The 26,264-nt window shown below is 37.8% G+C and overlaps 2 protein-coding genes across 3 annotated transcripts; one reads left to right on the top strand and one right to left on the bottom strand.

Annotated features, from left to right (window-relative positions):
- Nucleotides 1-1,990: 1,990 nt before the first annotated feature.
- Nucleotides 1,991-12,615, top strand: LOC110683789 (DExH-box ATP-dependent RNA helicase DExH10-like). The gene is made up of 16 exons (XM_021860201.1): nucleotides 1,991-3,297; nucleotides 4,492-4,806; nucleotides 5,094-5,198; nucleotides 5,290-5,358; nucleotides 5,844-6,011; nucleotides 6,090-6,161; nucleotides 6,253-6,369; nucleotides 6,544-6,750; nucleotides 6,879-7,037; nucleotides 8,069-8,158; nucleotides 8,257-8,349; nucleotides 9,287-9,440; nucleotides 10,766-10,914; nucleotides 11,031-11,126; nucleotides 11,381-11,473; nucleotides 12,274-12,615. The coding sequence occupies exons 1-16, from the start codon at nucleotides 2,203-2,205 to the stop codon at nucleotides 12,382-12,384; spliced, it is 3,093 nt and encodes a 1,030-aa protein (XP_021715893.1). The 5' UTR covers nucleotides 1,991-2,202; the 3' UTR covers nucleotides 12,385-12,615.
- An 868-nt stretch (nucleotides 12,616-13,483) lies between these two features.
- On the bottom strand, nucleotides 13,484-16,478 carry LOC110683790 (cytochrome P450 CYP73A100-like). 2 transcript variants are annotated; one of them, XM_021860202.1, is made up of 2 exons: nucleotides 14,976-16,478; nucleotides 13,484-14,393 (listed from the first exon to the last, which is right to left on the bottom strand). In XM_021860202.1, the coding sequence occupies exons 1-2, from the start codon at nucleotides 15,869-15,871 to the stop codon at nucleotides 13,661-13,663; spliced, it is 1,629 nt and encodes a 542-aa protein (XP_021715894.1). In that variant the 5' UTR covers nucleotides 15,872-16,478; the 3' UTR covers nucleotides 13,484-13,660. The 2 variants fall into 2 exon arrangements, with proteins under 2 accessions (XP_021715894.1, XP_021715896.1); XM_021860204.1 differs by having other exon boundaries at nucleotides 13,484-14,318; nucleotides 14,976-16,477.
- Between the last annotated feature and the right edge of the window lie 9,786 nt (nucleotides 16,479-26,264).

The raw sequence follows: 26,264 nt of genomic DNA, 5'->3' as shown, positions 1-26,264 counted from the left end.
ACACAACCCCCGAGGCTAGTTTACGTGTGTTTGCTGTGCAGGAAACCCTCGGCCAAGCATTACTTGGACCAAGCCCAGTCTTCAGCCATCTCAGAAGGACCTTGCCGAAGGTCCTATTGTTTTACCCGAAACAACATGTTTATTCACCTCTTCGTATAGTAGTCTTCACTAGGGTTGAGCAAAACTACCCGAAAAAACCGAAAAAACCCGAAAAACCGATCCGTAACCGTTCCGAAAATTAGGGTACCCGATCCGATAACCATAACGGTTCGGGTATCCGTTCCGATAATTTGTTATCGGGTATGGTTATGGGTATCATTTTAAAATTAATGGTTACCCAATTCGATTCGATAAGCAATTTTTTTTGCTTTACTTTTACTTAAATCTATTAATATAAAGGAAAAATGGAAAAGAAAAATCCAACCTTTCAACTTTTTCTTTACAAAAATCTAACATTTTGATTATTCCTCAAAAATCCAACCTTTATACCCCTCCTTCTCCAACAGGTCCATTTTACCTATAACCTGATAAACAGGTTAAAAAAGTTTTTTTTTTTATTTTTTGCATTTTACCTTTTCACTCCTATTCTTTCTCACTCCTCTCACCTCAACCACCAACCCCACCTCCGTCACCACCACTCAACACCGCAGAAATCGCCGATTTCTACCAACCCTCGACGACAACGAAGACAGCGATGAACAGAGGATGGGGTGGACTTGGATAGTGCGATGAGGAGAGCAATCGAGCGTGGGAGATGGGTTTTTGGTGGTTTTGCGTGGGAGGGATGGTTTTGGGGAAGGGGGTTCGCGCTGGTTGCCGAGGAAGAGGGAAGGGGATGGCGGTGGGGGAGAGGGGTCGGCGACGGCGCCAGGGGAGGGGAATCTGGGCGCGGCCGGCGCCGGGGGTTGGGAGGATTACGGGTTATTGTGGGTGGTCAGGGAAGGGAGAGGGTGGCTGGGTTTGATTGTGGGGTGGTCAGGGAAGGTTGTTTGGTGATTGTGGGTGGCGAAGTGGTGATTACGGGTGGTGAGGGGAATGTGTGATTGCGGGTGGCGAATGGTGGGAAAGGGGTTGCTGGGTTTGATGGCGAAGTGGTGCTACAGTTGACGGTTTAGGTTGGTGGTTATTTGGTGTTGTGGGTTATGCGTGCGGGTGTTGTGGGTTGTGATTATGGGCGGTGATGGGAATGGGGTTGCATGGTTTCGGTGGCCGATGGACGATGGGGAATGGGGTTGCTGATTTTCTGGTGGCCGGTGGGAAAGGGGTTGCTGGGTTTGATGGCCGTTGGGTGGTGGGGATACGGTGGTCAGTGAAGGAGGGTAATGGGGCTGGGTTTTCTATTTTTTTATTTTTTTAATAATTAAAAAAATTAATTGACCAATTAATGGCTGACACGTGGCACATGACTTATAAAAATCGGTCATCAACAGGTAATGGATCTGTCGGAGAAGATGGGGTATAAAGGTTGGATTTTTGAGGAATAAAATAAAGGTTGGATTTTTAGGAGGAAAAAGTGCAAAGGTTGGATTTTTCTTTTCCATTTTTCCTAATATAAATCTAAACTTTTACTTTACTCCATAATCACTTTATAATATCAATGATTAGTAATATTATTAATAATTTGGTCAAGATCATATGTTATTGTTTTTAATTAGTTGTAAATTATATCATAATAACTACATAATTAAGTTTAATTATCATTATTGGATATCTTATTGGGTATCCGATAATCGATCCGAAAATCCGGGTACCCGAAATTCGGGTACCCGAACTTATCGGTTCCGGTTATGGGTATCACTTTTAGTGATTTTGGTTATCGGGTACCCGAACCGTTAGTACTAACGTACCCGTCCCATGCTCATCCCTAGTACTCTTCACACTATTTATAAGAGTATTTTCCCACTTTTTATAAGGTAGGGATTATCACTAAACAATTAAATAACAACGTCATAGCTCAACACGAAGGTAACGACACACTTTCTATTCTAGGACTGAGTAACCAAATGAATTTCAGCTCACACACTAGAGCCATTGGAGAGTGGAGACTAGATTAAACAAACCCTTTCCTTAAACCCCAAAGTCCCAAATTCGACTAAGTAATTATAATCATAATCATACAAAAGAGGGATTCAAAAACCCTAACCTCCTCTCAAATACTCTTCTTCATTTCCCCAAATTGAAAGCTCTCAACTTCCGTCAACAATGGCGGAACCACCTCAAGCAACAATGGCGGAATCGGAACCTCCATCATCAACAACACTGGAAAATCCAAACGATTCACTTACAGAACAACAAACCCTAGGAAAGCGAAAACATTCCGAATCCGAACAACCATTACTTCAACAAAACTCACCAGAAAAACAACAACAACAAAATCAGCAACAATCTCAGGAAAACTCAGAATTACCAAGCTCAAAACGACGAAATTCGACTCGAACTTGCGTACACGAAGTAGCAGTACCGAAAGATTTCACCTCAGACAAAGATTCAACCATTTATGGAACTCTTGCAAACCCTAGCTTCGATGGTCCAATGGCGAAAACGTATGCTTTTACTCTCGACCCATTTCAGCAAGTTTCAATTGCTTGTTTAGAGCGTAAAGAATCGGTTCTCGTGTCCGCCCACACTTCCGCCGGCAAAACCGCCGTTGCCGAGTATGCGATTGCCATGGCATTTCGCGATAAGCAGCGAGTAATCTACACTTCGCCTCTCAAAGCATTGAGCAATCAGAAGTACAGGGAATTGAGCCAGGAATTCACTGATGTTGGTCTTATGACTGGTGATGTTACCATCTCTCCTAATGCTAGTTGTTTAGTGATGACAACGGAGATTCTTCGCGGTATGTTGTACCGGGGTTCCGAGGTGTTGAAGGAGGTTGCTTGGGTTATATTTGATGAGATTCATTATATGAAGGATAGAGAAAGAGGGGTTGTTTGGGAGGAGAGTATTGTGTTCTTGCCTACTGAGATTAAGATGGTGTTTTTATCTGCTACTATGTCGAATGCAACCGAGTTTGCTGAGTGGATTTGTAATATTCATAAGCAGCCTTGTCATGTTGTTTATACTGATTTCCGGCCTACACCGTTGCAGCATTACGTGTTTCCGGTTGGAGGGTCGGGGTTGTACTTGGTGGTGGATGAGAATGAGCAGTTTAGAGAGGATAACTTTTTGAAGCTTCAGGATACATTTGTGAAGCCTGGTAATGGGATGAAGAATGCTGCTGCCAAGGCTAGTGGGAGGATTGCGAAAGCTGGTTCCGGAGCTAAAGGGGGTTCGGATATATACAAGATTGTCAAGGTATATTTTGTTGTATTGCTGACTAATTTATTGCAATTCAAGTAATTATCATGTTGTACAGAGTAATCTTTTTGGATCATGATAGCTTCTCCATGAGTTTTGAGGAGGTTAACTATGGTATCTTTTTGCTAGAAAGTTGTTGATTACTTGCATTGTTAATTCATATTAAGTGTTATCATGTTGAAGTATTGAGGGACTGATAGCTTTAGCTTACCAAAAAGAGTTTGGGGCAATTGTTAACAGCCAATCAATTCAAATTTTTCTTTGATTTGACTTGAGCTTGTGTATGTACATGTCACCTGAACTTCCTCTTCCGACACTAGCTCACTTTTCATCTTGGGCACACTGATAGGTGCGATTCCGACCTTTAGAAATCACTACAAGAAATGAATGGTAGCAATGTTGCCAAGTGGCTCAACTTGAATTAGTCTAGTATTGAATGGAACCTGAAACAATTGACTCTTTTAGATAATATTGCATTGGATGGGGATGAGTTGAGGAGAGGGATCTGCATGAGCCACTCATGGTGATAGTTGTCCAACAAGTGTTTTTGCAATCTTCTTTTCTTGAGTATACACTATGTTAGATTTCAAGAGTGATAATATTTTGATTTAAGAGAATGTGGCTAGAATTTTAGTGAATTTTGTACTTTGTGGATGAATTTCATATAATTATTTTGTGGCATTTGTTAGTTGGATTTTTATTCAAAATTTAATTTTAGTTAGTGTGTGTTGGTTTGTGCAAAGCAAAAAGGAAACAAGAATGATGGAAAGCTAAGCCTGTAAATTTACATAGTTCTTTGTTATAGAGATAAGAAAGGGAATTCCCCCTTCAACCATCATAACCTTTCCCTTTACCTTTCAATTAAATGATTATTAATTGTTGAGTTTATAAATTGGCTGTAAGCCTGTAAACCACTTTATCACTGAATACCTGAGAGGTAAACCAACCTTTATGCTACACTGGCATTCTTTGTCATTCTGAACAGCAGTGTCACTCGTTATCCTGATTCATCCAGATCATAATTAATTGTTTACACTTCCCGTTTGTTCTTTCTGGTTTATACTGACTAGGGGTAGGGGTGTGTTATGGTGGGATACATACACTCTCTGTTCATGTTGTTGTTCCTGTTAGTTTTCTCCGAGCCAAAAATTTGACTTTATATCAACATTTTGTCAATTATTTGTGTTGCAGATGATAATGGAGCGCAAATTTCAGCCTGTCATTGTATTTAGTTTCAGTAGAAGGGAGTGTGAACAACATGCAATGTCCATGTCAAAGCTAGACTTTAATACGGAAGAAGAGAAAGATATTGTGGAGCAGGTTTTTAAAAATGCAATTCTCTGCTTGAATGAGGAGGACAGGAGCCTTCCTGCTATTGAGTTGATGTTGCCACTTCTTCAACGAGGCATTGCCGTGCATCATTCTGGGCTTCTTCCAATTATTAAGGAATTGGTGGAGCTCCTTTTCCAAGAAGGGCTTGTGAAGGCGCTATTTGCCACTGAGACAGTAAGTTTTTTTGGCATATACCAGCCATCATTTTGATTAGGATTATTTCTTCCATTTATTACATTATTACTAGATGCTTCATACCATATTTTGTATCTTTTCAAGATACCCAGTTATAGAAATTTTCTAACTTTGATGTAAAGTAAGATACTGGTTGGCATGAGAAAAAAAAAAGCATGTCATGTCCTCTGTCCTTAACTTTTTATTTTGTCTTCTATTCTGAAACATCTTCAATGATTGTATGTAACTAATGATAATCTTTAACACATTGGGCTTAATTTTTGTAGTTTGCAATGGGATTAAATATGCCTGCAAAAACAGTTGTTTTTACAGCAGTGAAAAAATTTGACGGTGATAGTCATCGTTATATTGGATCTGGTGAGTATATTCAGGTGAGTGAAGTCTATCTGTACTGTGCTGTGATCATCTGAAGTCTGGTTTTGTTTTTGTACTTATCAATGTCTCTTTGCCTTTTCTTCAAAGATGAGTGGAAGAGCTGGTCGCCGTGGCAAGGATGATCGAGGCATTTGCATTATAATGATTGATGAGCAGGTAAATCTTGTGGTCTAAAAAGTTATCAGCGATCTGCTATACCACAGTTTTTTATGTAATGTGTTGATGATCATATTTTCTATGAGAGGCTTTTTATATGGCTTGTTTAGAGTTATGTATGTATTGGATTTATCTGTAGAGCAGATGAAAAAGAAAACTGTAATTCCAAGATTTTTCCCACTCAGGGCAATCTTTTTTCTCAAAACCTTTTGTTAACAAATTCATGGTGTTAATTTCTTTCCTCGCATATTCTTCTTTTCTTCCATTTTTTTTAATTATTATTTTTAATGATAGTCATCGTTATATTGGATCTGGTGAGTATATTCTTGTGGTCTAAAAAGTTATCAGCGATCTGCTATACCACAGTTATTTTTTAATTCATGGTGTTAAATTCTCCTTACACCTACTTTTAAATCGTACTAAACATACTCTGCAGACCTTTTATACGGCATTTAATGATCATTGTCTTTCTTTACTTATTTTAGATGGAAATGAATTCTTTAAGAGATATGGTGTTGGGTAAGCCAGCTCCTCTTGTCAGCACTTTTAGATTGAGTTACTACTCAATCTTGAATCTAATGTGCCGAGCTGAAGGCCAGTTCACTGCGGAACATGTCATTAGAAATTCATTTCACCAATTCCAGCATGAGAAGGTTATCCCTTGTACCTTTTTTTTAATTAGATCTTCTTGTAGATGAGGCATGCATAACCAATTAATGTTTCTTATACAGACTTTGCCTGAAATTGAAAAAAAGATAGAGAAACTTGAGCAGGAAGCTGCCATGCTTGATGCTTCTGGAGAGGTATTGTTTCTTTTGGTCAGAGAATTTTCTTTACAATATAATTGATTTTTCTTTTTGAAGAAAAATTCACTCAAGTCAGTTTTTTATGTAGTCTGAAGTTGCAGAATACCATAAGCTAAGACTTAATTTAGCTCAACTTGAGACGAAGATGATATCAGAGATTACAAGGCCCGAGAGAATTCTTTACTATCTTGTTCCTGGAAGACTGGTAATCATCTGTAATCTAATGTTCATGTCATTATCATTCATCATCCACTTTAATGGTGCATTGGTGCTTCCTTAGCTACGATATTACCCTAATACCCTTTGATTTTATACAGCTCAATGGCCCAAATTTATATACTAATAATTGGCTTCATTACTTTGTCTGAAAATTTTTTAGGTTAGGATACGTGAAGGAGTAACTGACTGGGGTTGGGGTGTTGTGGTCAATGTGGTGAAAAAGCCTCCTGCTGCTGTGGGAACTGTTCCACGTGGTGGGGGCTATATAGTTGATACACTGCTTCATTGCTCCCCTGGTTCAAGTGAGAATGGTTCAAGACCTAAACCATGTCCTCCTCGTCCTGGGCAGAAGGGTGAAATGCATGTGGTGAGTTAACTTGTATGCTCGCAGCCACGCAATTCACTATTATGATCTGTCTAGATTCACTTTTATTTTTCTTGAAAGGTCGAGCACTTTACTAATTTGGCTGTTAAATGATTTTATATATGCTGTAGGTTCCAGTGCAGTTGTCCTTTATAGCTGCCCTCAGTAAGCTCCGGATTTCTGTTCCTCCTGACCTTCGACCTGTTGATGCCAGACAAAGCTTACTTCTTGGTGTACAGGAGCTGGAAAAACGTTTTTCTCAAGGTCTCCCAAAGCTTAATCCCGTGAAGGTCTGTCTACCTTCTCAGTATTTCTTCCTTTTGGTGGTTCATTGCTTTGGCTGTTAGACGTTGAAACAATGGGTTATCATTTAGCTAACTCCAATTTATTAGATAAGTTCCTTGTGCTGTCCCTTTTTCATTTTGAACTTGTACAATATTGCTTCATTAATTTTAATTCCTGATTCGGGAACTACTTTTTAATCATGTATGATGCAAAAGGTTTTTTCTACTATGACTTGAGACTTTTAAATTTTCGGATAAGGTGCCATAGGCAGTAGAGGTAAACATTGAGGCTAGGACTAGTTGGCAGCTGGTTGGACATGCAATTGTTGGAAACTGGATCTTAGATAGCATTGTATTTATGGTGGTGGTTATGGGAAATATTTGTGGTGATTATTTCTTTTATCCTCATAACTGCATTGCACTAACTGGAGATTTTTTTTTATCACAAAACTATCTCTAGTACATGCCTCAATGGATGTGTTGCATATGAAACTACATGTACTGGGTTGATGCTATAGAAATCTCTAGTCTCTATCATTCATTATATTGGAAAGGCATAATTTTTAAATTAAATATGTCAATTTGTCAAATCACACTCATATTCATGATGCCATTTCATTTATAATACACCATTTCCATACTGTCTCAACTAATTCCTTGACTCAATGCTTTGTCTTTTGAGACCATTATTTAGAATTTTTCTCATGGCAATAGGAACAATGATAGTTATATGATACTCATTATTGTATTATATTACCATAAACTTTGTAAATCTTCTTTGTTTTCAACTATCAAATGCAGTTAAATAACTTAAATATCCCCTGCAATATTTTTGGGTACTCTACAGAATGTAGGCCTGGAGGGATTGTCTGTCTGATTTCTAGTGTTTATCATATCATTTTAGTTTGGATTTGGTAATATTTGAATGTTTTGTTTGGTCTTGGGAATGGGAGGCCTTCATTGCTGATTTTGGTAATTAGATGTTCAGCATCAATATCAAAAAAATTTCACCACTCACAGTTATGTTCTTACTGCAGGATATGGGTATTGACGATAAGGAAATCGTCGACTTGGTCAGTCAAATTGAGGAACTTGAGCAGAAGTTGTTTTCGCATCCGATGCACAAGGTTTGCCCCATATTCTAAATTTTCAGCTCATGGTTTCTTGATGCAACACTTTGTAATATTTCTTCTCTTCCTTGATCAATCTTCTTAATGCTTCACAGTCTCAAGATGATCATCAGGTCAAATGTTTCCAAAGAAAAGCTGAGGTGAATTATGAAATTCAACTGTTGAAGTCGAAGATGCGTGAGTCTCAGGTACCATTTCGTGGTTCTGCTAGTATTGCTCAGTAGATCATCACTTGATTGTTAAATAATGGATAATTATTCTAGAGTCCCCCACTATTCTAGATGTATTTTTGTTCTCTTTTTCTTTTCCAGATAATTTCTATTTATTCATTTTTTATAATTGTATTATTATAATTTTTTACTGCTCCCTCTGTCCAGAATTCAATGTCCCATTTTACACGTGCACACTTCGTTAGGAAAAAAATTGGGGTTTAGTCGATTAAAGGTATTTTAAAAAAAATAGTAATGGATTTTCTTAATTTATTTTTGAGTTAGATGGGAGAAGTATCACATGGGAGAGAATGGAAGAATGAAAAAATGAAACCAAATTAGTTGATAACAATATTTAATAAAAAATGATATTTTTATTTGGGGATAGAGGGATTATTTTTAAAATTATGTACTTGTATATTATTATTACTCCATTAGTCTCTTTTGATTTGCTCCATGAGACTTTGCAAAGATTTTAGTAGAGTCGAAAAGTAGAGAGAAAAAATACTCGAGGAAAAAAAATAAAGAAAGTAATTACCAAGTAGGAAACGGACTCATTAGGGAATTTTCATGAGATTGAGCTCTAAGAGGAAATATTATGGCACTCTCCCCACAAATGACCAAATGAGTGCGGACATTGAAAAACTAATCATCCCTCCTCCCCAACAAAAGCACCGATAAGAAGGCCAAAAAAAAAAAAAAAAAAAAAACTTTCGCCAAAACCTCTACCCCATACGCTTTTACAGCTTCATGTACTGAAGGGTTAATAATTCAGAAGTTCAACTGTATAAGGGGCTGTCATTATATATATATATAGCATCAACTTATGCATAGTGCTTGTTTTTCCTATTCTTTTAAGGGAATATGTGTGACAAACTTGAGCTGAGTGTATATATTTCCTTCAATTTTTTTTCAGCTTCAAAAGTTTCGTGATGAGCTGAAAAATAGGTCACGTGTCTTGAAGAAGCTGGGTCATATTGATGCTGATGGTGTTGTCCAGTTAAAGGGACGGGCTGCCGCATTGATAGACACCGGAGACGAACTTCTTGTTACCGAGCTGATGTTTAATGGTATGTGGCTAAGATCTGTACATCTTAGGTTGTAGTTGTGGTCTAGTACTTGAGCTATGACTAATTGATTTTAAATTCTGCCCCGCATCAAATGCAGTTCTTTTGGACTATGTATGTGATGTTTTGGCCAGTGTCTCTTCATATATACAGATTATATTACTTCTTTCTTGAACTCTCACTACCTTCATAATACCATGCACAGCTTTATATTTAGTGTGAAAACTTTTAGTGGTTGTTCTCTGCAGCTATATTGTGTAGGCATCTATGTTACTCGGACTCTTTCATTTACCTCACGTGTCCGTGTCGACACGACACGTGTCGGACACCGACACTTCATTTTTAACTAAAAACACAACTTTTTCCAAGAAAATGGATGAGTCCGATGCTTGGACACCCGTGTCTAATTTGACACTTCATCCAAGTCCAAGTAACATAAGTAGGCATTTTCCTCGTAATGAAATTATTAATGATGAGCTTAGATTTGCTTTTATTTCAATTTTGTTTTTGTGGGATGTGTCAGTTGGAGTCTCCTGCTTTGTGGTTACCTATCTGGAAGTTCGTTTAGACGTACCTCTGGAGTACTTCTTTTTACTGTTTAGGATCTGGTGTGAGAAAATCAATGAAAATTATTTTAAAAAGGTCAAATATGTCCTTGCTAGTTTGTATTACCCTTTTTTAGTTTTTCTTGTCTAGTATCCCTTGAATTTAGCTTCCTTTTCAAGATTCACAGGGCTGTTGCTTGTAATGAGAAATTGTTTTGTATGGTCTAAATTGGATACAGAGTTGAGGGACCCATAGCCCTGTCCAAATTTAGGATGGTTTCAGGACTTTCTGTATGCTAAAATGTATCGGACACATGGATATGTACTCAATACCCATACCTGAGTCCTGGCAACATAGATTTAGACCCCTCGGTCTCTGTCCCATGATGGTTTCTGTACACTGTACCCATTGTGTGTCCAATATATGGTCTTTGTAATGCATATAGCGTGTCTTGCTGTATCCAGAATATGGCACATCCTATATCAAGCTTAACAAATTGTCAGGGGCGAGAATACTATTGTAATATTATTACCCTTAATGGAGTCATTTACTTGCTTTATCATTGATATGGATTACTACTTTTTTTTTTTTTTTTTTTTTTTTTTCCTTCTCATTTCCTTCTATTATGCTTTTGTGGCCCTTCATACAATGCTACCTAATAACCCAGTTGATCTCAGTCTAACTGGCTTCTGGGGTATCTATTTGTCACTGCAGTTTTACCTTTCGAATCATGTGTACTTAGGGTGACACACTGTCTAACTTTGTTTGCTAACATTAATCAGGTACATTTAATGATCTGGATCATCATCAAGTTGCCGCTCTTGCAAGTTGCTTTGTCCCGTGTGATAAATCAAACGAACAGATTCATTTGCGAGCAGAACTTGCAAAACCCTTGCAGCAACTCCAAGACAGTGCCAGAAGAATAGCAGAGGTCACTCCCCCCCCCCCCCCCCTTCTCTCTCTCTCTCCTGCTCTTTTCTTAAACTTTAGACCTTTTCTTTATCCTTAATTCCTGCTGCTTGATTTGACAATCTGTTTATGTTTCAGATACAACATGAATGCAGCCTGGATGTAAACGTGGAAGAGTATGTTGAGTCAACTTGCAGACCCTACTTGATGGATGTGATATACTGTTGGTCAAAGGTTAGGTCTATTTTGTGCTGAATAACCTTTCGTGATATTATACAATTCCTTTAATTTTGATATTATCACCTGTTTGATCATTGTTGACCTTTTTTGGAGTTAATGCTCTTATTTTCCTTGCCCCCAAAGTAAGGTGAATATTTGCTGCAGCTTCCAAAGGATATTCTTCAATATTCTTTGATCTCTTTATCATGTCGATCTGAATGTTGATATCCGATTTCCTTTTTCTGGTTTCTGATACTGCATTTGATCAGGGATCCAATTTTTTTGAGGTTATACAAATGACTGATATATTTGAGGGAAGTATCATAAGACTGGCGAGAAGACTGGATGAGTTCTTAAATCAGGTGAGTGAAAAATTTGAGAGTTCTCTTTTTACCCCCCATCCCTCCTTGTATATGTGTGTGTGTGTGTGTGTTCGTGATCTTTGTTGAACTTCTGTAAACTTGCATGCTCCATCATCCTTCCTGATAGATGTAGTTTCTTTTTTTTTTTTTTTTTTTTTTTTTTTTTTTTTTTTTTTTTTTTTTTGAGGGGATGTAGTTTCATATCTGCTTGTATGCTTCTAAGTTTATACTGGAAAATGCTTGCTTTTGATAAAGAAAAAATTATTTTTTCAAGACTGTTTTACTCATAAATTGTTAGCGGCATAGATCGACCAAAATTTATCCAACAGTTGATATCATGTAGGATATGATTTAGAAATAAATCTTGTAAAAGGGTTTACTTTGTAGGTGTGCTTCATATAATGTAAAATCTGAAGCTCATTTGTGGGCTAGCAATTCCTGAGCAGCCATTAAGAGGATTCATTAAAAGAGCTTGAGGAATAGCCCAAATTCCAAATTAAGAAACTAATTGAGTGAAGTTTAGACCTCAGTTTGATAATGAGGATATAGGTTTGTTGGTGTTGTGGAGATTGAGACCAAGGCCATCTTTAAGTCTTGACTTAGCAGCAAATTCCTTGTTTCGTTGTAGATGGTATATTATCGAGTCTCTTTGTGTAATTCCTAGTAACTGAATACCCAATAGAAATGTTACATTTGTTCAATATATGCCTTTTTGGGTCAAGCTGGTAACAGTTTCTCATTCATTTAATCATTTACTGTGGCACTATAAAAGTAACCATGTTCTTTCTTACCTTTTCTAGTTGAAAGCTGCTGCTACTGCAGTGGGAGAGACTGACCTGGAAAACAAGTTTGGAGACGCCAGTACCAGCCTCCGTCGAGGTATTATGTTTGCTAACTCTCTATACTTGTAGTTGCTATGTTCAAGTCATCTTACATTTTTTTCCCAATCTTCAAACTGTAGTCAGTTGTATAAATGTAAGGTTTTTTTGTTTTTGTTTTATATAATTTTAGATTCAGAACTAGTTAAGTGCTCGTCAATGAGAAGAATGTATACTCCATATTTATCAATTGATATCCCTCAGTTCATCAGTTTTGGGCTTTTGGCCATGAGCTTTTTGATATTCTTAACTGGTCGGTGGAAACTGGATTGTGATACTCTACTTTGACCATCTTTTTATACGAGGAAGATTTTTTATTTTTTATTATTTTTTTCCCCATGTTGTTTTGTTAGATTTGTCTCGATAACTTCTAGATCATCGACTTTCTACAAGTATGTATTTAACAAAATATAGTTGTAGATAAAATTTATAACTTGTACATAGGCAAGCTACGTTTTTCACTTACACCAATGATTTATTTTTTCAAAATCAATAGGAGTTGGGCACACAAGTAGGACGCATGGGATTTTAATGGCACGGTGCCCATGCGTCTGTGTACTTGAAATGTTGTGCATTTTGTTCAAAGAGCATGATTGCATGACTATCCGTCTCTCTTTCACTTGTGTTTGATCCCTTTAGGGAGTTTAGGGTGAGCTTTCTAGCGAGTGGCTTCACGTTCTTTCAGCCGTTGTCGCTAAATCCGTCAAGTACTTCCATAACTTCTCTACTCCATTTCAACGGTCAATGTATCCTTTACTCCGATGCCTCTGAAGAGGGGGTGTATTAAAGAAAAAAAAAAAAAACCATAATTTCCATTTTGATATAAAAAAGACATCCACAATAAAACACAGTATATGAGTATATTGTTGTCTGAATGTCCAATGTTTACAATTTACCAAGTGATCAGGGCATGGTCTGGGTTGTGGAACCCCACAGTTGTGTCAATGGTTCCCGTGCGCAAGCAGGTTATGACTAAAATGGGTCTTAAAAACTGTGATATGTCGGGCTCATAACTCGTAAACCGTTGTGTAATGCACTAGGGTTTGCATTGAGCCATTGACACATCTCACATATGAGCAGTGGCAAGGCTAAAAATTTGGTGAATAATTTCATGACATTAGCCCATTTAGTGTTAAAGATGACAACATTTTCCCTTATTACGAAGTATGTGGAACTCTTACAGAGAAAACTAGAAATTTACATGTTGTCTTGAGAACAAATTACAAACAAACTGTAAATTACAGTATAAGATCTCAAAATAAACCTAGGTCTTATAGCTGCGCAATATTGGCGCATAAATCATAAACCATTATATGGGAGAGAAGAGGACAGTTGAATGCTTGGCAATATGCAAACTAAACTGTCCTCCTTCCTCACTCACATCAATCTTTTCTTCTCCTGGTGGAGGTTTCATCTCAAAATTAGTCACCAATTTCGAAATTATAAGCCCTAAAATTGGCATCGCCAATATAATTCCAGGGCAACTCCTTCTCCCTACACCAAATGGCAAGAACCTATAATCCACCTTCCCACCACCCACTGTTGCATCCGTTGATCCTTCCTCCTCAATGAATCTCTCAGGGCGGAACTCTTCTGGATTTTTCCACCACTCGGGGTTGTTAGCCAACCACCACGCGTTTACCACGACTTTTGACTCTCTAGGTATAGTATACCCACCAAGCTTAGCTTCTTCAAGGTTCATATGGGGTACCAACAAAGGTATAGGGGTGTGTAACCTTAGGGTTTCCTTTACTGTCGCTTGTAAGTAGGGTAATTGTTCAAGGTTTGCTTCTGTCACTGGCTTTCCGTTGAGCACAGTGGCGATTTCTTGCCGGATTTTCTGTTGGATTTTTGGATGATTAACTAGCTCAGCTATTGCCCACTCCATGGACCATAAGGTCGTTTCAATGGCAGCTACATTAATGTTCTCAACGATGTAGAGAACATTATCCTTGCTGATTTCTCCTCTGTTTTCGGCATCAATAATGTAGTCAATAGCACAACTTATGTTGTGATTTTCTCCATTTGCAGCCATTATTTTTCTGTAATATATGATTGCATCAGTTGTCTCATATTGACTTTTAGAAGAAATTTATGCATACTTTTCCAATATGTTTTTGTCAATAATACTATTTTTCATTCTTGCTCATTAGGCTAAATACTTGTTATTTCTTTATTATACGCTTTTATATACATAGCAATATAGCATGTCATGAATGATGACAAAATGAGCTTCTAGTGAGTTCTAGGTATAGATTATTTACTTATTAAAACCCGAATTCGCTTAAAATATTCTATTTTAGCTCAGTATTGATAAGCAGGAAATACGAGTAATTCCAAAAGCTATTAAAGAACTTTCTATGGATAAACACTAGTCAATAGACTCATTACTGTGTCCGGTTTTATTGTCAAGGTTGAACTAGTTATGTGAATATGTGACAACTAAATTCATATTGATTTTCATTTACATTAAATAATTATTAGGTGATGGTATAGTGTGTATAGCAAAAGTCTGTCATTGTTTTCTTTCAATTTGGAAATTCTAAAATTTATCTCATTGATAAGTTATTGTAAATTGGTAATATACTTATAAGTGAAGAAAAAGGTGGCATGTAATGTCATACCTTCGTTTCTCAACATAGTAGTTGTTGAAGAAAGCCAGCCTCCTCTGCTGCAAGTCTCTGCACTTGCTCAAATACCTCCTCAAAAATGGTCTAAGCAAAGGTATAAAATCACCATAATTATACTCGAAACTCTGAGCTAATCTACTCCTTTCGGAGTTAAACTTGGTTGCCTCCATAAACTTGGGATCTTCCATAGACTCAAAACCTTCATCAAACATCATCCTATACATTATGTTATACAACATAAGTTGCAGCCTCTTCCTAATCACAAACCCTTCGGTTTTCGCTTTGATGCCAATCATATTATCATTTTGCTTCAAATCTCTAACAACCTTGTCCATTTCATCTTCCCACATATTGCTATAAGTATTCACCACCTTGTTGGTGAAGAATGGCAACGTCATTATACGCCGCATCTTCCTCCAATGATCACCATAGACAGTAAAAACCATGTCTTGACCGCCTCCAGTGAAGATATCAAAGACAACATTCCTAGGTCGGGAACCAAACTCCACCCCTTGTGCATGGAGGACCTCACATGCTAGCTGAGGGTTGGAGACCACGACTAGGTTTCGAACACCGAGCTTAAGGAGGAAGATGGGGCCATAGGATTTAGAGAGGTTTGCCAATCGGCGGTGGTTTAGGTCATTTCCTACTTGGAGCCAATTGCCAAAGATGGGGAGGGCAAATGGACTAGGAGGGGTATTTTCGTAATTTTGTGCATGGGAAGAGAATAGGGAATGGACCAAGTACAATATGATGGGTAAACATATTGCAAGATATAGGGAAAATTTTGGGTTAGTTGATGAATATGTTAGTACAGTGATGAAAATGGCAAGAAGGATTAGGTTGCTAAGAAAATTAGTTTTGGACATATTTTTTGAGTGTGTTCCCATATTTGCCCTCTTATGGAGGTATGTAATGATCTTTGATTATATATTACTTAAAATGTTTGATATAATTGCAATTATGAGCTTTGTGTATATATATGTATAGTTTTGTGGGGTTGGTAAGAAGAAGATGTCGAAAATTCTTGAAGCAGTGGTTTTGAGGGTGAATCCAAGGGGCCTTTTTTTTTTTTTTTTTTTTTTTTTTTTTGAAGATGTAGAAAATTCTTGAATCCAAGGGGCTGTTTATTGATGGTTTTATAAAATAAATCTAGGTAGGAAAAAAAAGAGAGTGAGGATAGATTTGCCTTTGTAATAAAATATTATTGGTAAGTCACTAAGTTGGTAGGTAAGTACATGCTCAAAAAACATAAATAAATATTATTTATTTTTTTTTCAGAGAATTGGTAGGTGAGTGGGATGGCGTGGTTGCTCTCTAATGTCAAATATAGTCATTTGGCATGAGAAAAATGGTCAGACATAATTTAGAATGCCAAGTCAAAATTTTGTTCTTGGTAGCTGAATGTCAAAAAAAAGCGTATAACGATGTCCAATGTCAAGTTATTTGGCGCAAATTCGCTATAGCAGGGTATTTGTCATTTCGCATGAGAAAATGGTCAGACATAATTTAGAATGATAATGGTATATTAAAGTATATATTGACTTGTGTTATGATATATAATAACGTATGTCCATTATGTATTAGATCTCATAATGGTTAAGATCCCGTTTAATTGGTAACTAATTGATATAATTAGTTGTATTTTGACTAGGTTCGCTGTAAATAGTTGTTAATTAATTAATTGTTAGTTATTTAGTACTTCTTCCATAATAGAGAGTTAAAGATATTAATGGTCAAAGTTGCGTCTTGACAAATGTGTCAGTTAAACTGATACATTATAAAAAAAAAATTATAAACACTAAATAAAAGTTTTGTGTAGAACGGACTCACGTGAGTCCGGTCATACAAACGGGAAAAAAAATCTTAATGGTCAGGAATTAGATAATAATAATCAGATCTTACATTATAATGGTCAGAAATTAGATTATTATAGTAAGAAATTAGATTATAAATATCAAATACTATATTAAAATTGTCAGAAAATAGGTTAAATATATTAGAAAATAGATTGTAATGGTCGATATTAAACCCATCATTTCTTCCTCTCTTTCTCTCTCCTCAACAACCCACCATCTCTCTCCTCTTTTTCAGCAACTCATATTTTCTCTCTCCTCCATAAAAATGGCGAGACCACAATTTCCACCACCAACAACACCGGCCTTCTTGATTTTTTAATGGTCCTGTGGTGGACCACAACCGTAGTCCTAGGAATTACCGCAGCGGCGGCGGCTTCGCTGGTACTCGCCGCGGGTTCGAAAGCCTTCCTCGGCAATTACCCCCCGTTTGGTTCTTCACATTTGGTTTTACAACTACCTTCTTCTTCCTCTATTAATCCAACAATCCCAATTCAGAAAAATACATAAACAACAGGAAGGAAAAAAAAAATTAATTTAGAGTAGTATTAATAAGTGAGAAATTCTTCCATGAGGAATCGACCCATTGTAATTCTTGAGCCCATTTGATATTGTGAGCTTGATTTCTAGAAATTCTACAGGTTGAAAGCAACACAAGACGGCGTCGTACGGTTGCCTTGGTCGTTTGTTATGATCTCCACGGTGCCGTGCCGCCAAACAGCCACGCATGAGTAGGTGGTCCCCAAGTCTATTCCGACGGCCGGATGCTTTCCCTTTCCTTCCACGAGAACAGTCGTCCGACGTTTAGATGCACTGTAGGAGAGTCGTAGATGCACTTTAGGAGATTTGTCGAGGTGTTAGGTGGCCAAAGAAGTCGGTTGCCTGGAAGTTGAAGGAGGTTGCCTTTAGGAGATGTCCACGTACTGCTTTAGGAGTATCAGGGTCTGTCCATGTACTGCTGGAGTCGTAGCCAGGTCTAGTGGTTGAGTTGATCGCATGACAGATGGTTCGTTGTCGAGGTGTCAGGTGGCCAAAGAAGTCGGAGCGCCCTAATGAAGCGAAAGAATGTAATGCTCTGAAGAAGGAGGTTGCCTGAAAGCTGAAGAATGTAATGCTTTCGTGGCTTTTTTGCTTTTATTGTTTTCGTCGCTCCCTTTCGGCTGACACGGTACTCTTTGGAAGACGGAGACTCGGATTGGGCAAATGTCGGGCAAATGCTGACTCCGACGAGAACAGTCGTCCGACATTTAGATACACTGTAGGAGAGTCGTAGATGGTGCAGATACCACACCGACTATGGCCACTTGACGGAAGAATGTAATGCTCTGAAGAAGGAGGTTGCCTGGCAGCTCAAGAAGGGTAAATATCAAACGGCGGTACGGTGAGCCCTTTTGGGTAAGCGCGGGTACTCGTTGAGCCCTTTTAGGTTCCGCTCACCAAGTACCGTCGTCTGACATTTTCCCGACAAGAACAGTCGTCCGACGTTTTCCCTAAAGCAGCCAGGTCTGGTGGTTGAGTTGATCGCATGACAGATGGTTCGCATGGAAATTGGAGGCATCAGCCCTACCAGAATGGTTCGAATGGAAATTTAGTTAGTTTTGATAGGATATATTTTGGGTAAAATATATTTTCATTCCTAGATTATATGATATATCATAAGATATAGTTCGTTGGAGATTTGGGAAGATTGCCATGTATTATAAATATTCATGCGAGTAGCTAATAATATTGTGAGCTTGATTTCTAGAAATTCTACAGGTTGAAAGCAACACAAGACGGCGTCGTACGGTTGCCTTGGTCGTTTGTTATGATCTCCACGGTGCCTTGCCGCCAAACAGCCACGCATGAGTAGGTGGTCCCCAAGTCTATTCCGACGGCCGGATGCTTTCCCTTTCCTTCCATGACTCTCTCACTCACTTCCTAATTATTTATTCAACTCAAGCTTTTTTCTTTTTTTATTTTTAAAAAAATGGATTAAGAAATGAGATGAAAATGAAAATTGAAGATGATTTTAAAGATTGATGATGAAGCAACCTTTCACTGCATCGGAAAAAAACACCCTTTCACCTTCAGTCCTATCACTCTGTCACAGTGTCATGCCTTTAGGAGATGTCCACGGTACTTCTTTAGGAGTATCAGGGTCTGTCCACGTACTACTTTAACGTGGACGAAGCTGGAGTCGTAGATGCAGTGTAGGAGAGTCGTAGATGCACTTTAGGAGGTTTGTCGAGGTTTCAGGTGGCCAAAGAAGTCGGTTGCCTTGAAGCTGAAGGAGGTAGCCTTTAGGAGATGTCCACGTACTGCTTTAGGAGTATCAGGGTCTGTCCACGTACTGCTTTAACGTGGACGAAGATTGAGTCGTAGATGCACTATAGGAGAGTCGTAGATGCACTTTAGGAGATTTGTCGAGGTAAATGCTGACTCCGACGAGAACAGTCGTCCGACGTTTAGTACACTGTAGGAGAGTCGTAGATGCACTTTAGGAGATTTGTCGAGGTGTCTAGTGGCCAAAGAAGTCGGTTGCCTGGAAGTTGAAGGAGGTTGCCTTTAGGAGATGTCCACGTACTGCTTTAGGAGTATCAGGGTCTGTCCATGTACTGCTTTAACGTGGACGAAGCTGGAGTCGTAGATGCACTGTAGGAGAGTCGTAGATGCACTTTAGGAGATTTGTCGAGGTGTCAGGTGGCCAAAGGAGGTTGCTTTGAAGAAGGAGGTTGCCTGAAAGCTGAAGAATGTAATGCTTTCGTGGCTTTTTTTGCTTTTATTGTTTTCGTCGCTACCTTTCGGCCGACACGGTACTCCTTGGAAGACAGAGACTCGGATTGGGCAAATGTCGAGCAAATGCTGACTCCGACGAGAACAGTCGTCCGACGTTTAGATGCACAGTAGGAGAGTCGTAGATGCACTTTAGGAGATTTGTCGAGGTGTCAGGTGGCTAAAGACGAGAACAGTCGTCCGACGTTTAGATGCACTGTAGGAGAGTCGTAGATGCACTTTAGGAGATTTGTCGAGGTGTTAGGTGGCCAAAGAAGTCGGTTGCCTGGAAGTTGAAGGAGGTTGCCTTTAGGAGATGTCCACGTACTGCTTTAGGAGTATCAGGGTCTGTCCATGTACTGCTGGAGTCGTAGCTAGGTCTGGTGGTTGAGTTGATCGCATGACAGATGGTTCGTTGTCGAGGTGTCAGGTGGCCAAAGAAGTCGGAGCGCCCTAATGAAGCGAAAGAATGTAATGCTCTGAAGAAGGAGGTTGCCTGGCAGCTCAAGAATGTAATGCTTTCGTGGCTTTTTTGCTTTTATTGTTTTCGTCGCTCCCTTTCGGCCGACACGGTACTCTTTGGAAGACGGAGACTCGGATTGGGTAAATGTCGGGCAAATGCTGACTCCGACGAGAACAGTCGTCCGACGTTTAGATGCACTGTAGGAGAGTCGTAGATGGTGCAGATACCACACCGACTATGGCCACTTGACGGAAGAATGTAATGCTCTGAAGAAGGAGGTTGCCTGGCAGCTCAAGAAGGGAAAATATCAAACGGCGGTACGGTGAGCCCAAGCCCCTTTAGGTTCCGCTCACCAAGTACCGCCGTCTGACATTTGCCTGACAAGAACAGTCGTCCGACGTTTTCCCTAAAGCAGCCAGGTCTGGTGATTGAGTTGATCGCATGACAGATGGTTCACATGGAAATTGGAGGCATCAACCCTACCAGAATGGTTCGCATGGAAATTTAGAGTATATGTTTAGTTAGTTATGATAGGATATATTTTGGGTAAAATATATTTTCTTTCCTAGATTATATGATATATCATAAGATATAGTTCGTTGGAGATTTGGGAAGATTTCCATGTATTATAAATATTCATGTGAGTAGTTAATAATATTGTGAGCTTGATTTCTAGAAATTCTACAGGTTGAAAGCAACACAAGACGGCGTCGTACGGTTGCCTTGGTCGTTTGTTATGATCTCCACGGTGCCTTGCCGCCAAACAACCACGCATGAGTAGGTGGTCCCCAAGTCTATTCTGACGGCCGGATGCTTTCCTTTTCCTTCCATGACTCTCTCACTCACTTCCTAATTATTTATTCAACTCAAGCTTTTTTCTTTTTTTATTTTAAAAAAAATGGATGAAGAAATGAGATGAAAATGAAAATTGAAGATGATTTTAAAGATTGATGATGAAGCAACCTTTCACTTCATCGGAAAAAGAACATCCTTTCACCTTCAGTCCTATCACTCTGTCACAGTGTCACTTAATTCTTTAATTTTGTTTTTTCTTTGATTATTTCATTTTCCCTCTTTTTAACATGTACTGTATAGTGTAGTGGTGTACCGTTTTTTCTACATTTAGCATTACTCCCTCTAATTTAAAATACAAGTAGTTGTTACATACTTACATCACTTAAATACTAGCGTTTTGAGCACACGATGCGTGCTTACATGTAAGTCAATTCAGCATCAAGAAACTCACTATTAGTTTCATGCTATGACATTGATTTTTTAAAGTACCTTAATTAATATTCAACAATTTTGACATTTGATCACTAATTAAATGAACTATTTAAAAAAATCTGTATTTTTATCTTGATCACAAAAAAAAAACTTGATGAATCATTAACAATAAGAAAATATTTTATTTTTAATGATGTTTTCTTAAAATATTTTTTAGCACTTTTAAACGTTTATTTTTTTTAAAAAAAAAACATCTATTGTAATTTTTAAAAAAAGAAATTGGAATCTATTGATCAATCTTTGGAAGATATTTTTAATTTTTGAAGTAAATTTTAAAGATAGCTCTATTTCTTTTTTTTTGTCTTCATTTTTTATTTTAATTTGGAACTACAAATTATTTTCTCATCAAAAAACTTACAAATTATTTCTAACAACAAAATCATACAAGTTATTTAATGAAATTCAAGTATTATACTAAATTTATAATATCGGTCTCTTTTGCACCCTCCCGATACAGGTAAACACAGTCATAGAGTGAATACTGAACACCTCTATACGTAAAAGACTTGTAAGCTACAAGATCCGAGTCAAGTGTGTTATTAGCAATCTTGACTCCCCATTTAAATTTTTCTTGATTTTCCTCAAGTTTTGACATAGTTGCTCACCTCACTGAAAACACAGCTCTACAAACATTTGACAAGTAAAAAAAAAATAAAAAAAATCAATATCACATTATAAATACAAAAGTCCAACACTTCAACTAAAATATGCACAATATTACAGTCATAAACTTCTATCCCTAACCTACTTATTGCATTTAACTGAAACCATTTTACATATACTAGCTAACCTACAGCTGCATTCCATTGAGGTAGTAAAATTCAATGCTTGCACTACATTTGCAAAAAAAGGACAAATAAGGCAACACTAATGTTTATTTACTAATATCATACACCAATAAACTCTAAGCAAGCAATTTGTACAAAATGGTTCTAATAAAAGAACATTCCTACTCACCATATTCTGATGCAAGGATCCCACCACTTCTAATTCTATCTTATTGTTGCCAATTGCTAATTTGCTAGTTGCTACTGCTCTAAGTTACGAGTTAAACAATTATAAATGCAAAAACTTAATACCTTTTCTTGATTTAAAGGCCAATAAAAAACTCTTGTGTACTGAGTTTTGAAGGCAAAGTATTTCCCTAACAGCAATGTCTTTAAGGAGGAATATGTTTGGAGTTAATTACAGAGAAGGTATCAAGATGGCTGATGGGAAGACTTAAAATGTATGACTGAGTGCTGTTTCTAAACTGAGAATGTTTGACTACTTTAGCTATAATAAAATACACTCAACAAGAGAACACTATGACACTACCTGATATCATGTTTGGGTTTGTGGTTTAGGATATATAATAATAAGGGAAGAAGTCTAAGTTATGTTTTAACCCATGTTATTGCTAAGATTGATCTTATGTATTTTGGTATGTTTTAACAGAATTTTTTTCCTCAATAATGTTAATTAGATCAAAAATTACGGATATGCTTTGGTATTGAAACATATTACCAAACTACCGTCCACGTAGGATCGGTAGTTTGGTTTAATTTTTTTTTCATTTCTCGTTCATAGAACGCTATTTAAAATAGCGTTTTATCGAAATAAAACGCTATTTAAAATAGCGAAGTACAAAAACGTGACATAATTGAAAAATTGGGGAGTCGTTGTTTAAAATAGCGACTTATGGTAGGAAAACGCTATTTACAATAGCGTTGTTCCTTTTAATGATATACGAAGTAATTAAGAATATTGAAAAAAAAACACGTGACAAATCTCTTCCTCACTCTTCTCACTTCATTCACACTCTTCCTCACTGCCTTTGCACTTCCCACTCTTCCTCACTCTGCCATCGCCGCCGCCCCTCCGTCGACGCCGCCCCTCCCTCGCCGTCACCCCTCCGTCGCCGCCGCCCCTGTGCTGCACTTCAGTCGAAAATCGTGGAGGTTAGTTCCCCTTGGAACCCTAATTTTCGTTTTTTTCCCAATTTTGTTGATTGTTGGTTGTTTAATAATTACTGGTTTGATTGTTCATTGTTGATTGTTGAATAAACTTCTTTGTTGATTGTTGAATAAAACAAGTGAAGTATTTTTTGATTACTACTTTGATTGTTGTTTAATCAAATTCCTAATTTTCCGAAAAACCGAAAATAAGAAATACATAATTGCTTACCCTAAGAAAAAGCTAAAGAAAAACCAAAAGAAAGTTTTGTTTTTTTAATCAAATTGCTTACCCTAAGAAAAAGCTTTCTTTTGCTTACCCTAACAAAACAAAGAAATACATAATTGGCATTCTAATCAAATTGACTGTTTCTTTCTTTTACTATCAACAACCAATTATATGTTGATATCATGAACATAAAATTTGTTTGTAGTTGATTAAAATTAGATTTAGTTTTAGAATGAGTTTCTAAAATTAATTTTTTGTTGTCGAATGTGTTTATTTAGAACATGGAAAATCCAAATTTTCCCATTTTGTGTTGTTGGGGTGGGAAGCTTATTCATATCAATGGAGATGTCGAGTATAGGGATGGCGAGAGAAAGTTCATCTTTATCAACTCTAGAATGAGGTATTTGCAAGTGTTAGAGGAGATTTACGTAGTCATTGGTTGTGATCGCACTCTTTTGGACTTAAAAATTCTAATGAGATATCCTTTGGACGTTAATTCCTTTGCACCCATGCCACTAAATGATGATAACGCACTAAAGGCTATGTGGATGGCAATTTCTCAAATTTCTGCTAATGTAGTGCAGTTGTTTGTTGAATTGGTACCAATGAACCCAACCACCCAAACCATTACGGGTTCCATGCCTCATGTAGAATCAACCATGCTCTCTGAAATGCCTCTTACGAATACTAGTCTCGGAGTAGGTTCTTTTACAAGAATGCTTGTTGATAATGACTATGGATTGGAAAACTTGGAGTTGGAGGAGTTGGAGCATAATAATGTAGATCATTTTGGATATGATGAGGTGTTTGATTTTGGTGGTCTGTACTGTGGTGGTTGTATGGTGGTTGCAATTGTGGTGGTTGTATGGTGGTTGAAAAAGAAAATAGATTTATATATGTCAAGGCCTTCTGAATTGAGCATGGACAATTGCCTTAAGCTTTAATTGCTAAAGGACTATCATGCACTTTCACTAACAAATTGCTATTAAGGTGCACTTTCACTAACAAATTGCTATAAAGGAATAATCAAAAGGTTAATGCAGTCATTGGCTCTTATCTTTCATTAGATCCAAAATAAAATAAAAAATAAATTAACAAACATGCAAGATTGTAACGGTGTGGATTCGATTTTCTGATTTTATGTTCCTGAAAGCAACCTATGTGCATGTTGATTTGATTGAATTTTCCTTTGATTGCAGAATAATGGAGCTTATGTGTCCATGTGGAAATGGAGAACTAATCAGGCGAGTAACAACCAAAGGGCCTAATAAAGGTCGTGCTTATTACGTATGCCCTGGTACAGACAAGGCAAGTTTTTTTTGCTATGTAAATAAAATTTCATTAAAGCTCAGAAAACAATACAACCTAACAACATCCTTCCTAGGCAACTTAGAAGGTAAAACCCCCCTTAATTCTGCCTATCACTGTCTCCCTAATCTATGTATATAAAACATTACAATCAACAGCTACATTTGACCATAATAAGCAATTCCTAGCTCTCCAATTTAAGTACATTGCAGCATTGATGACAGCATAATAGAAAGATTTCTGAAATTTAGTTTTAGAACTCCTTTGCACCTTCCTAAAGCTGTGAACATAGGTATTACAAAAGCAGCCAGGAAACCAGCTTCTGACCTTGTCCCTGATTAGCTTGATAACAGAACAACCAAAGAACAAATGAGTCAAAGACTCACTTTCAGTCCTGCATAACACACAACACACAGATATCAGTATCAGAAATGCTCATCTGTTTTGGAATGATATTTGTTTATTTTTCCCTAATGTTATATCTTATTAAATGTTATGTGACAGAGAAATAACATCAAAAGTTGCGAGTTCTACTCGTTTGAAGACGAGCTTAGGTTATGTCCTTGTGGTCGTGGCTTCTGTCGCAACACCTTTGTAAAGAGAGAGAAATTTTGGAGTTGCTGTGTTGAGGTGTGATTTTTTTTATGTTTGTATGAAATGTAATTTGTGTAATTATACCATCTTTTCACGTTTGTGGGTGCTGCAGGGTGCATGTAGTTGCGGTTTCTTTTAGAAGGTCATGTCAACCTGCGAAGCTGCTTCGAGTTTCACTCGATCTCCTACCAATCCCTTGGTTGTGCCTCAGACTTCTCCTCCTCCTCTCAGTAGTAGTAGTAGTAGTAGTAGCAGCAGCAGTAGTAGCAGCAGCAGGAGCAGCAGCAGTAGCAGCAGCAGTAGGAGCAGTAGCAGCAGCAGCAGCAGTAGCAGCAGCAGCAGCAGCAGTAGTGGTAGTAGTGGTAGTGGTAGTGGTAGTGGTAGTGGTAGTGGTAGTAGTAGTAGTAGTAGTAGTAGTAGTAGTAGTAGTAGCAGCAGCAGCAGCAGGAGCAGCAGTAGGAGCAGCAGGAGCAGCAGTAGGAGCAGCAGGAGCAGCAGTAGGAGCAGCAGGAGCAGCAGCAGGAGCAGGAGCAGCAGCAGCAGCAGCAACAACAGCAGTCTATGTATGAACTTGTGTTATTAGCATGAACTTTCTGTGTAAGAAGCAAAACTTTTTGAATCTTATTGTGATTATATGTAAAGGATTATATCTTTATATTGCATAGAGTTAAGCCATAGCAGCCTGGCAGGTCACTTGAAAAAATATTCATCAATGCATATGTGCAGGGTAACAACCCAAATGCATATCTACTTGAGGATCCATGCTTTTAAATTTGTTAGGGATCATCGAGTATGAACTTGTGTTAACTGATTGAGATTTCAATAGGATGGGAACCTTCACCCTAAAATTTGATTATG

The sequence above is a fragment of the Chenopodium quinoa genome, unplaced genomic scaffold, assembly GCF_001683475.1.
Source record: "Chenopodium quinoa cultivar QQ74 unplaced genomic scaffold, ASM168347v1, whole genome shotgun sequence".
Classification (NCBI taxonomy): Eukaryota; Viridiplantae; Streptophyta; class Magnoliopsida; order Caryophyllales; family Amaranthaceae; genus Chenopodium; species Chenopodium quinoa.
Note: the sequence above shows the minus strand (reverse complement) of the source record. Positions and strands in the feature narration are given on the sequence as shown.

Coding starts and splice junctions, on each gene's coding strand:
- LOC110683789 (XM_021860201.1), top strand. CDS start 2,203: ATGGCGGAACCACCTCAAGCAACAATGGCGGAATCGGAACCTCCATCA. Junction 5,199..5,289: donor GATCTGGTGAGTATATTCAG/GTGAGTGAAGTC, acceptor TTTTCTTCAAAG/ATGAGTGGAAGAGCTGGTCG. Junction 5,359..5,843: donor TTATAATGATTGATGAGCAG/GTAAATCTTGTG, acceptor TACTTATTTTAG/ATGGAAATGAATTCTTTAAG.
- LOC110683790 (XM_021860202.1), bottom strand. CDS start 15,871: ATGGGAACACACTCAAAAAATATGTCCAAAACTAATTTTCTTAGCAAC. Junction 14,394..14,975: donor TACTATGTTGAGAAACGAAG/GTATGACATTAC, acceptor CATATATTACAG/AAAAATAATGGCTGCAAATG.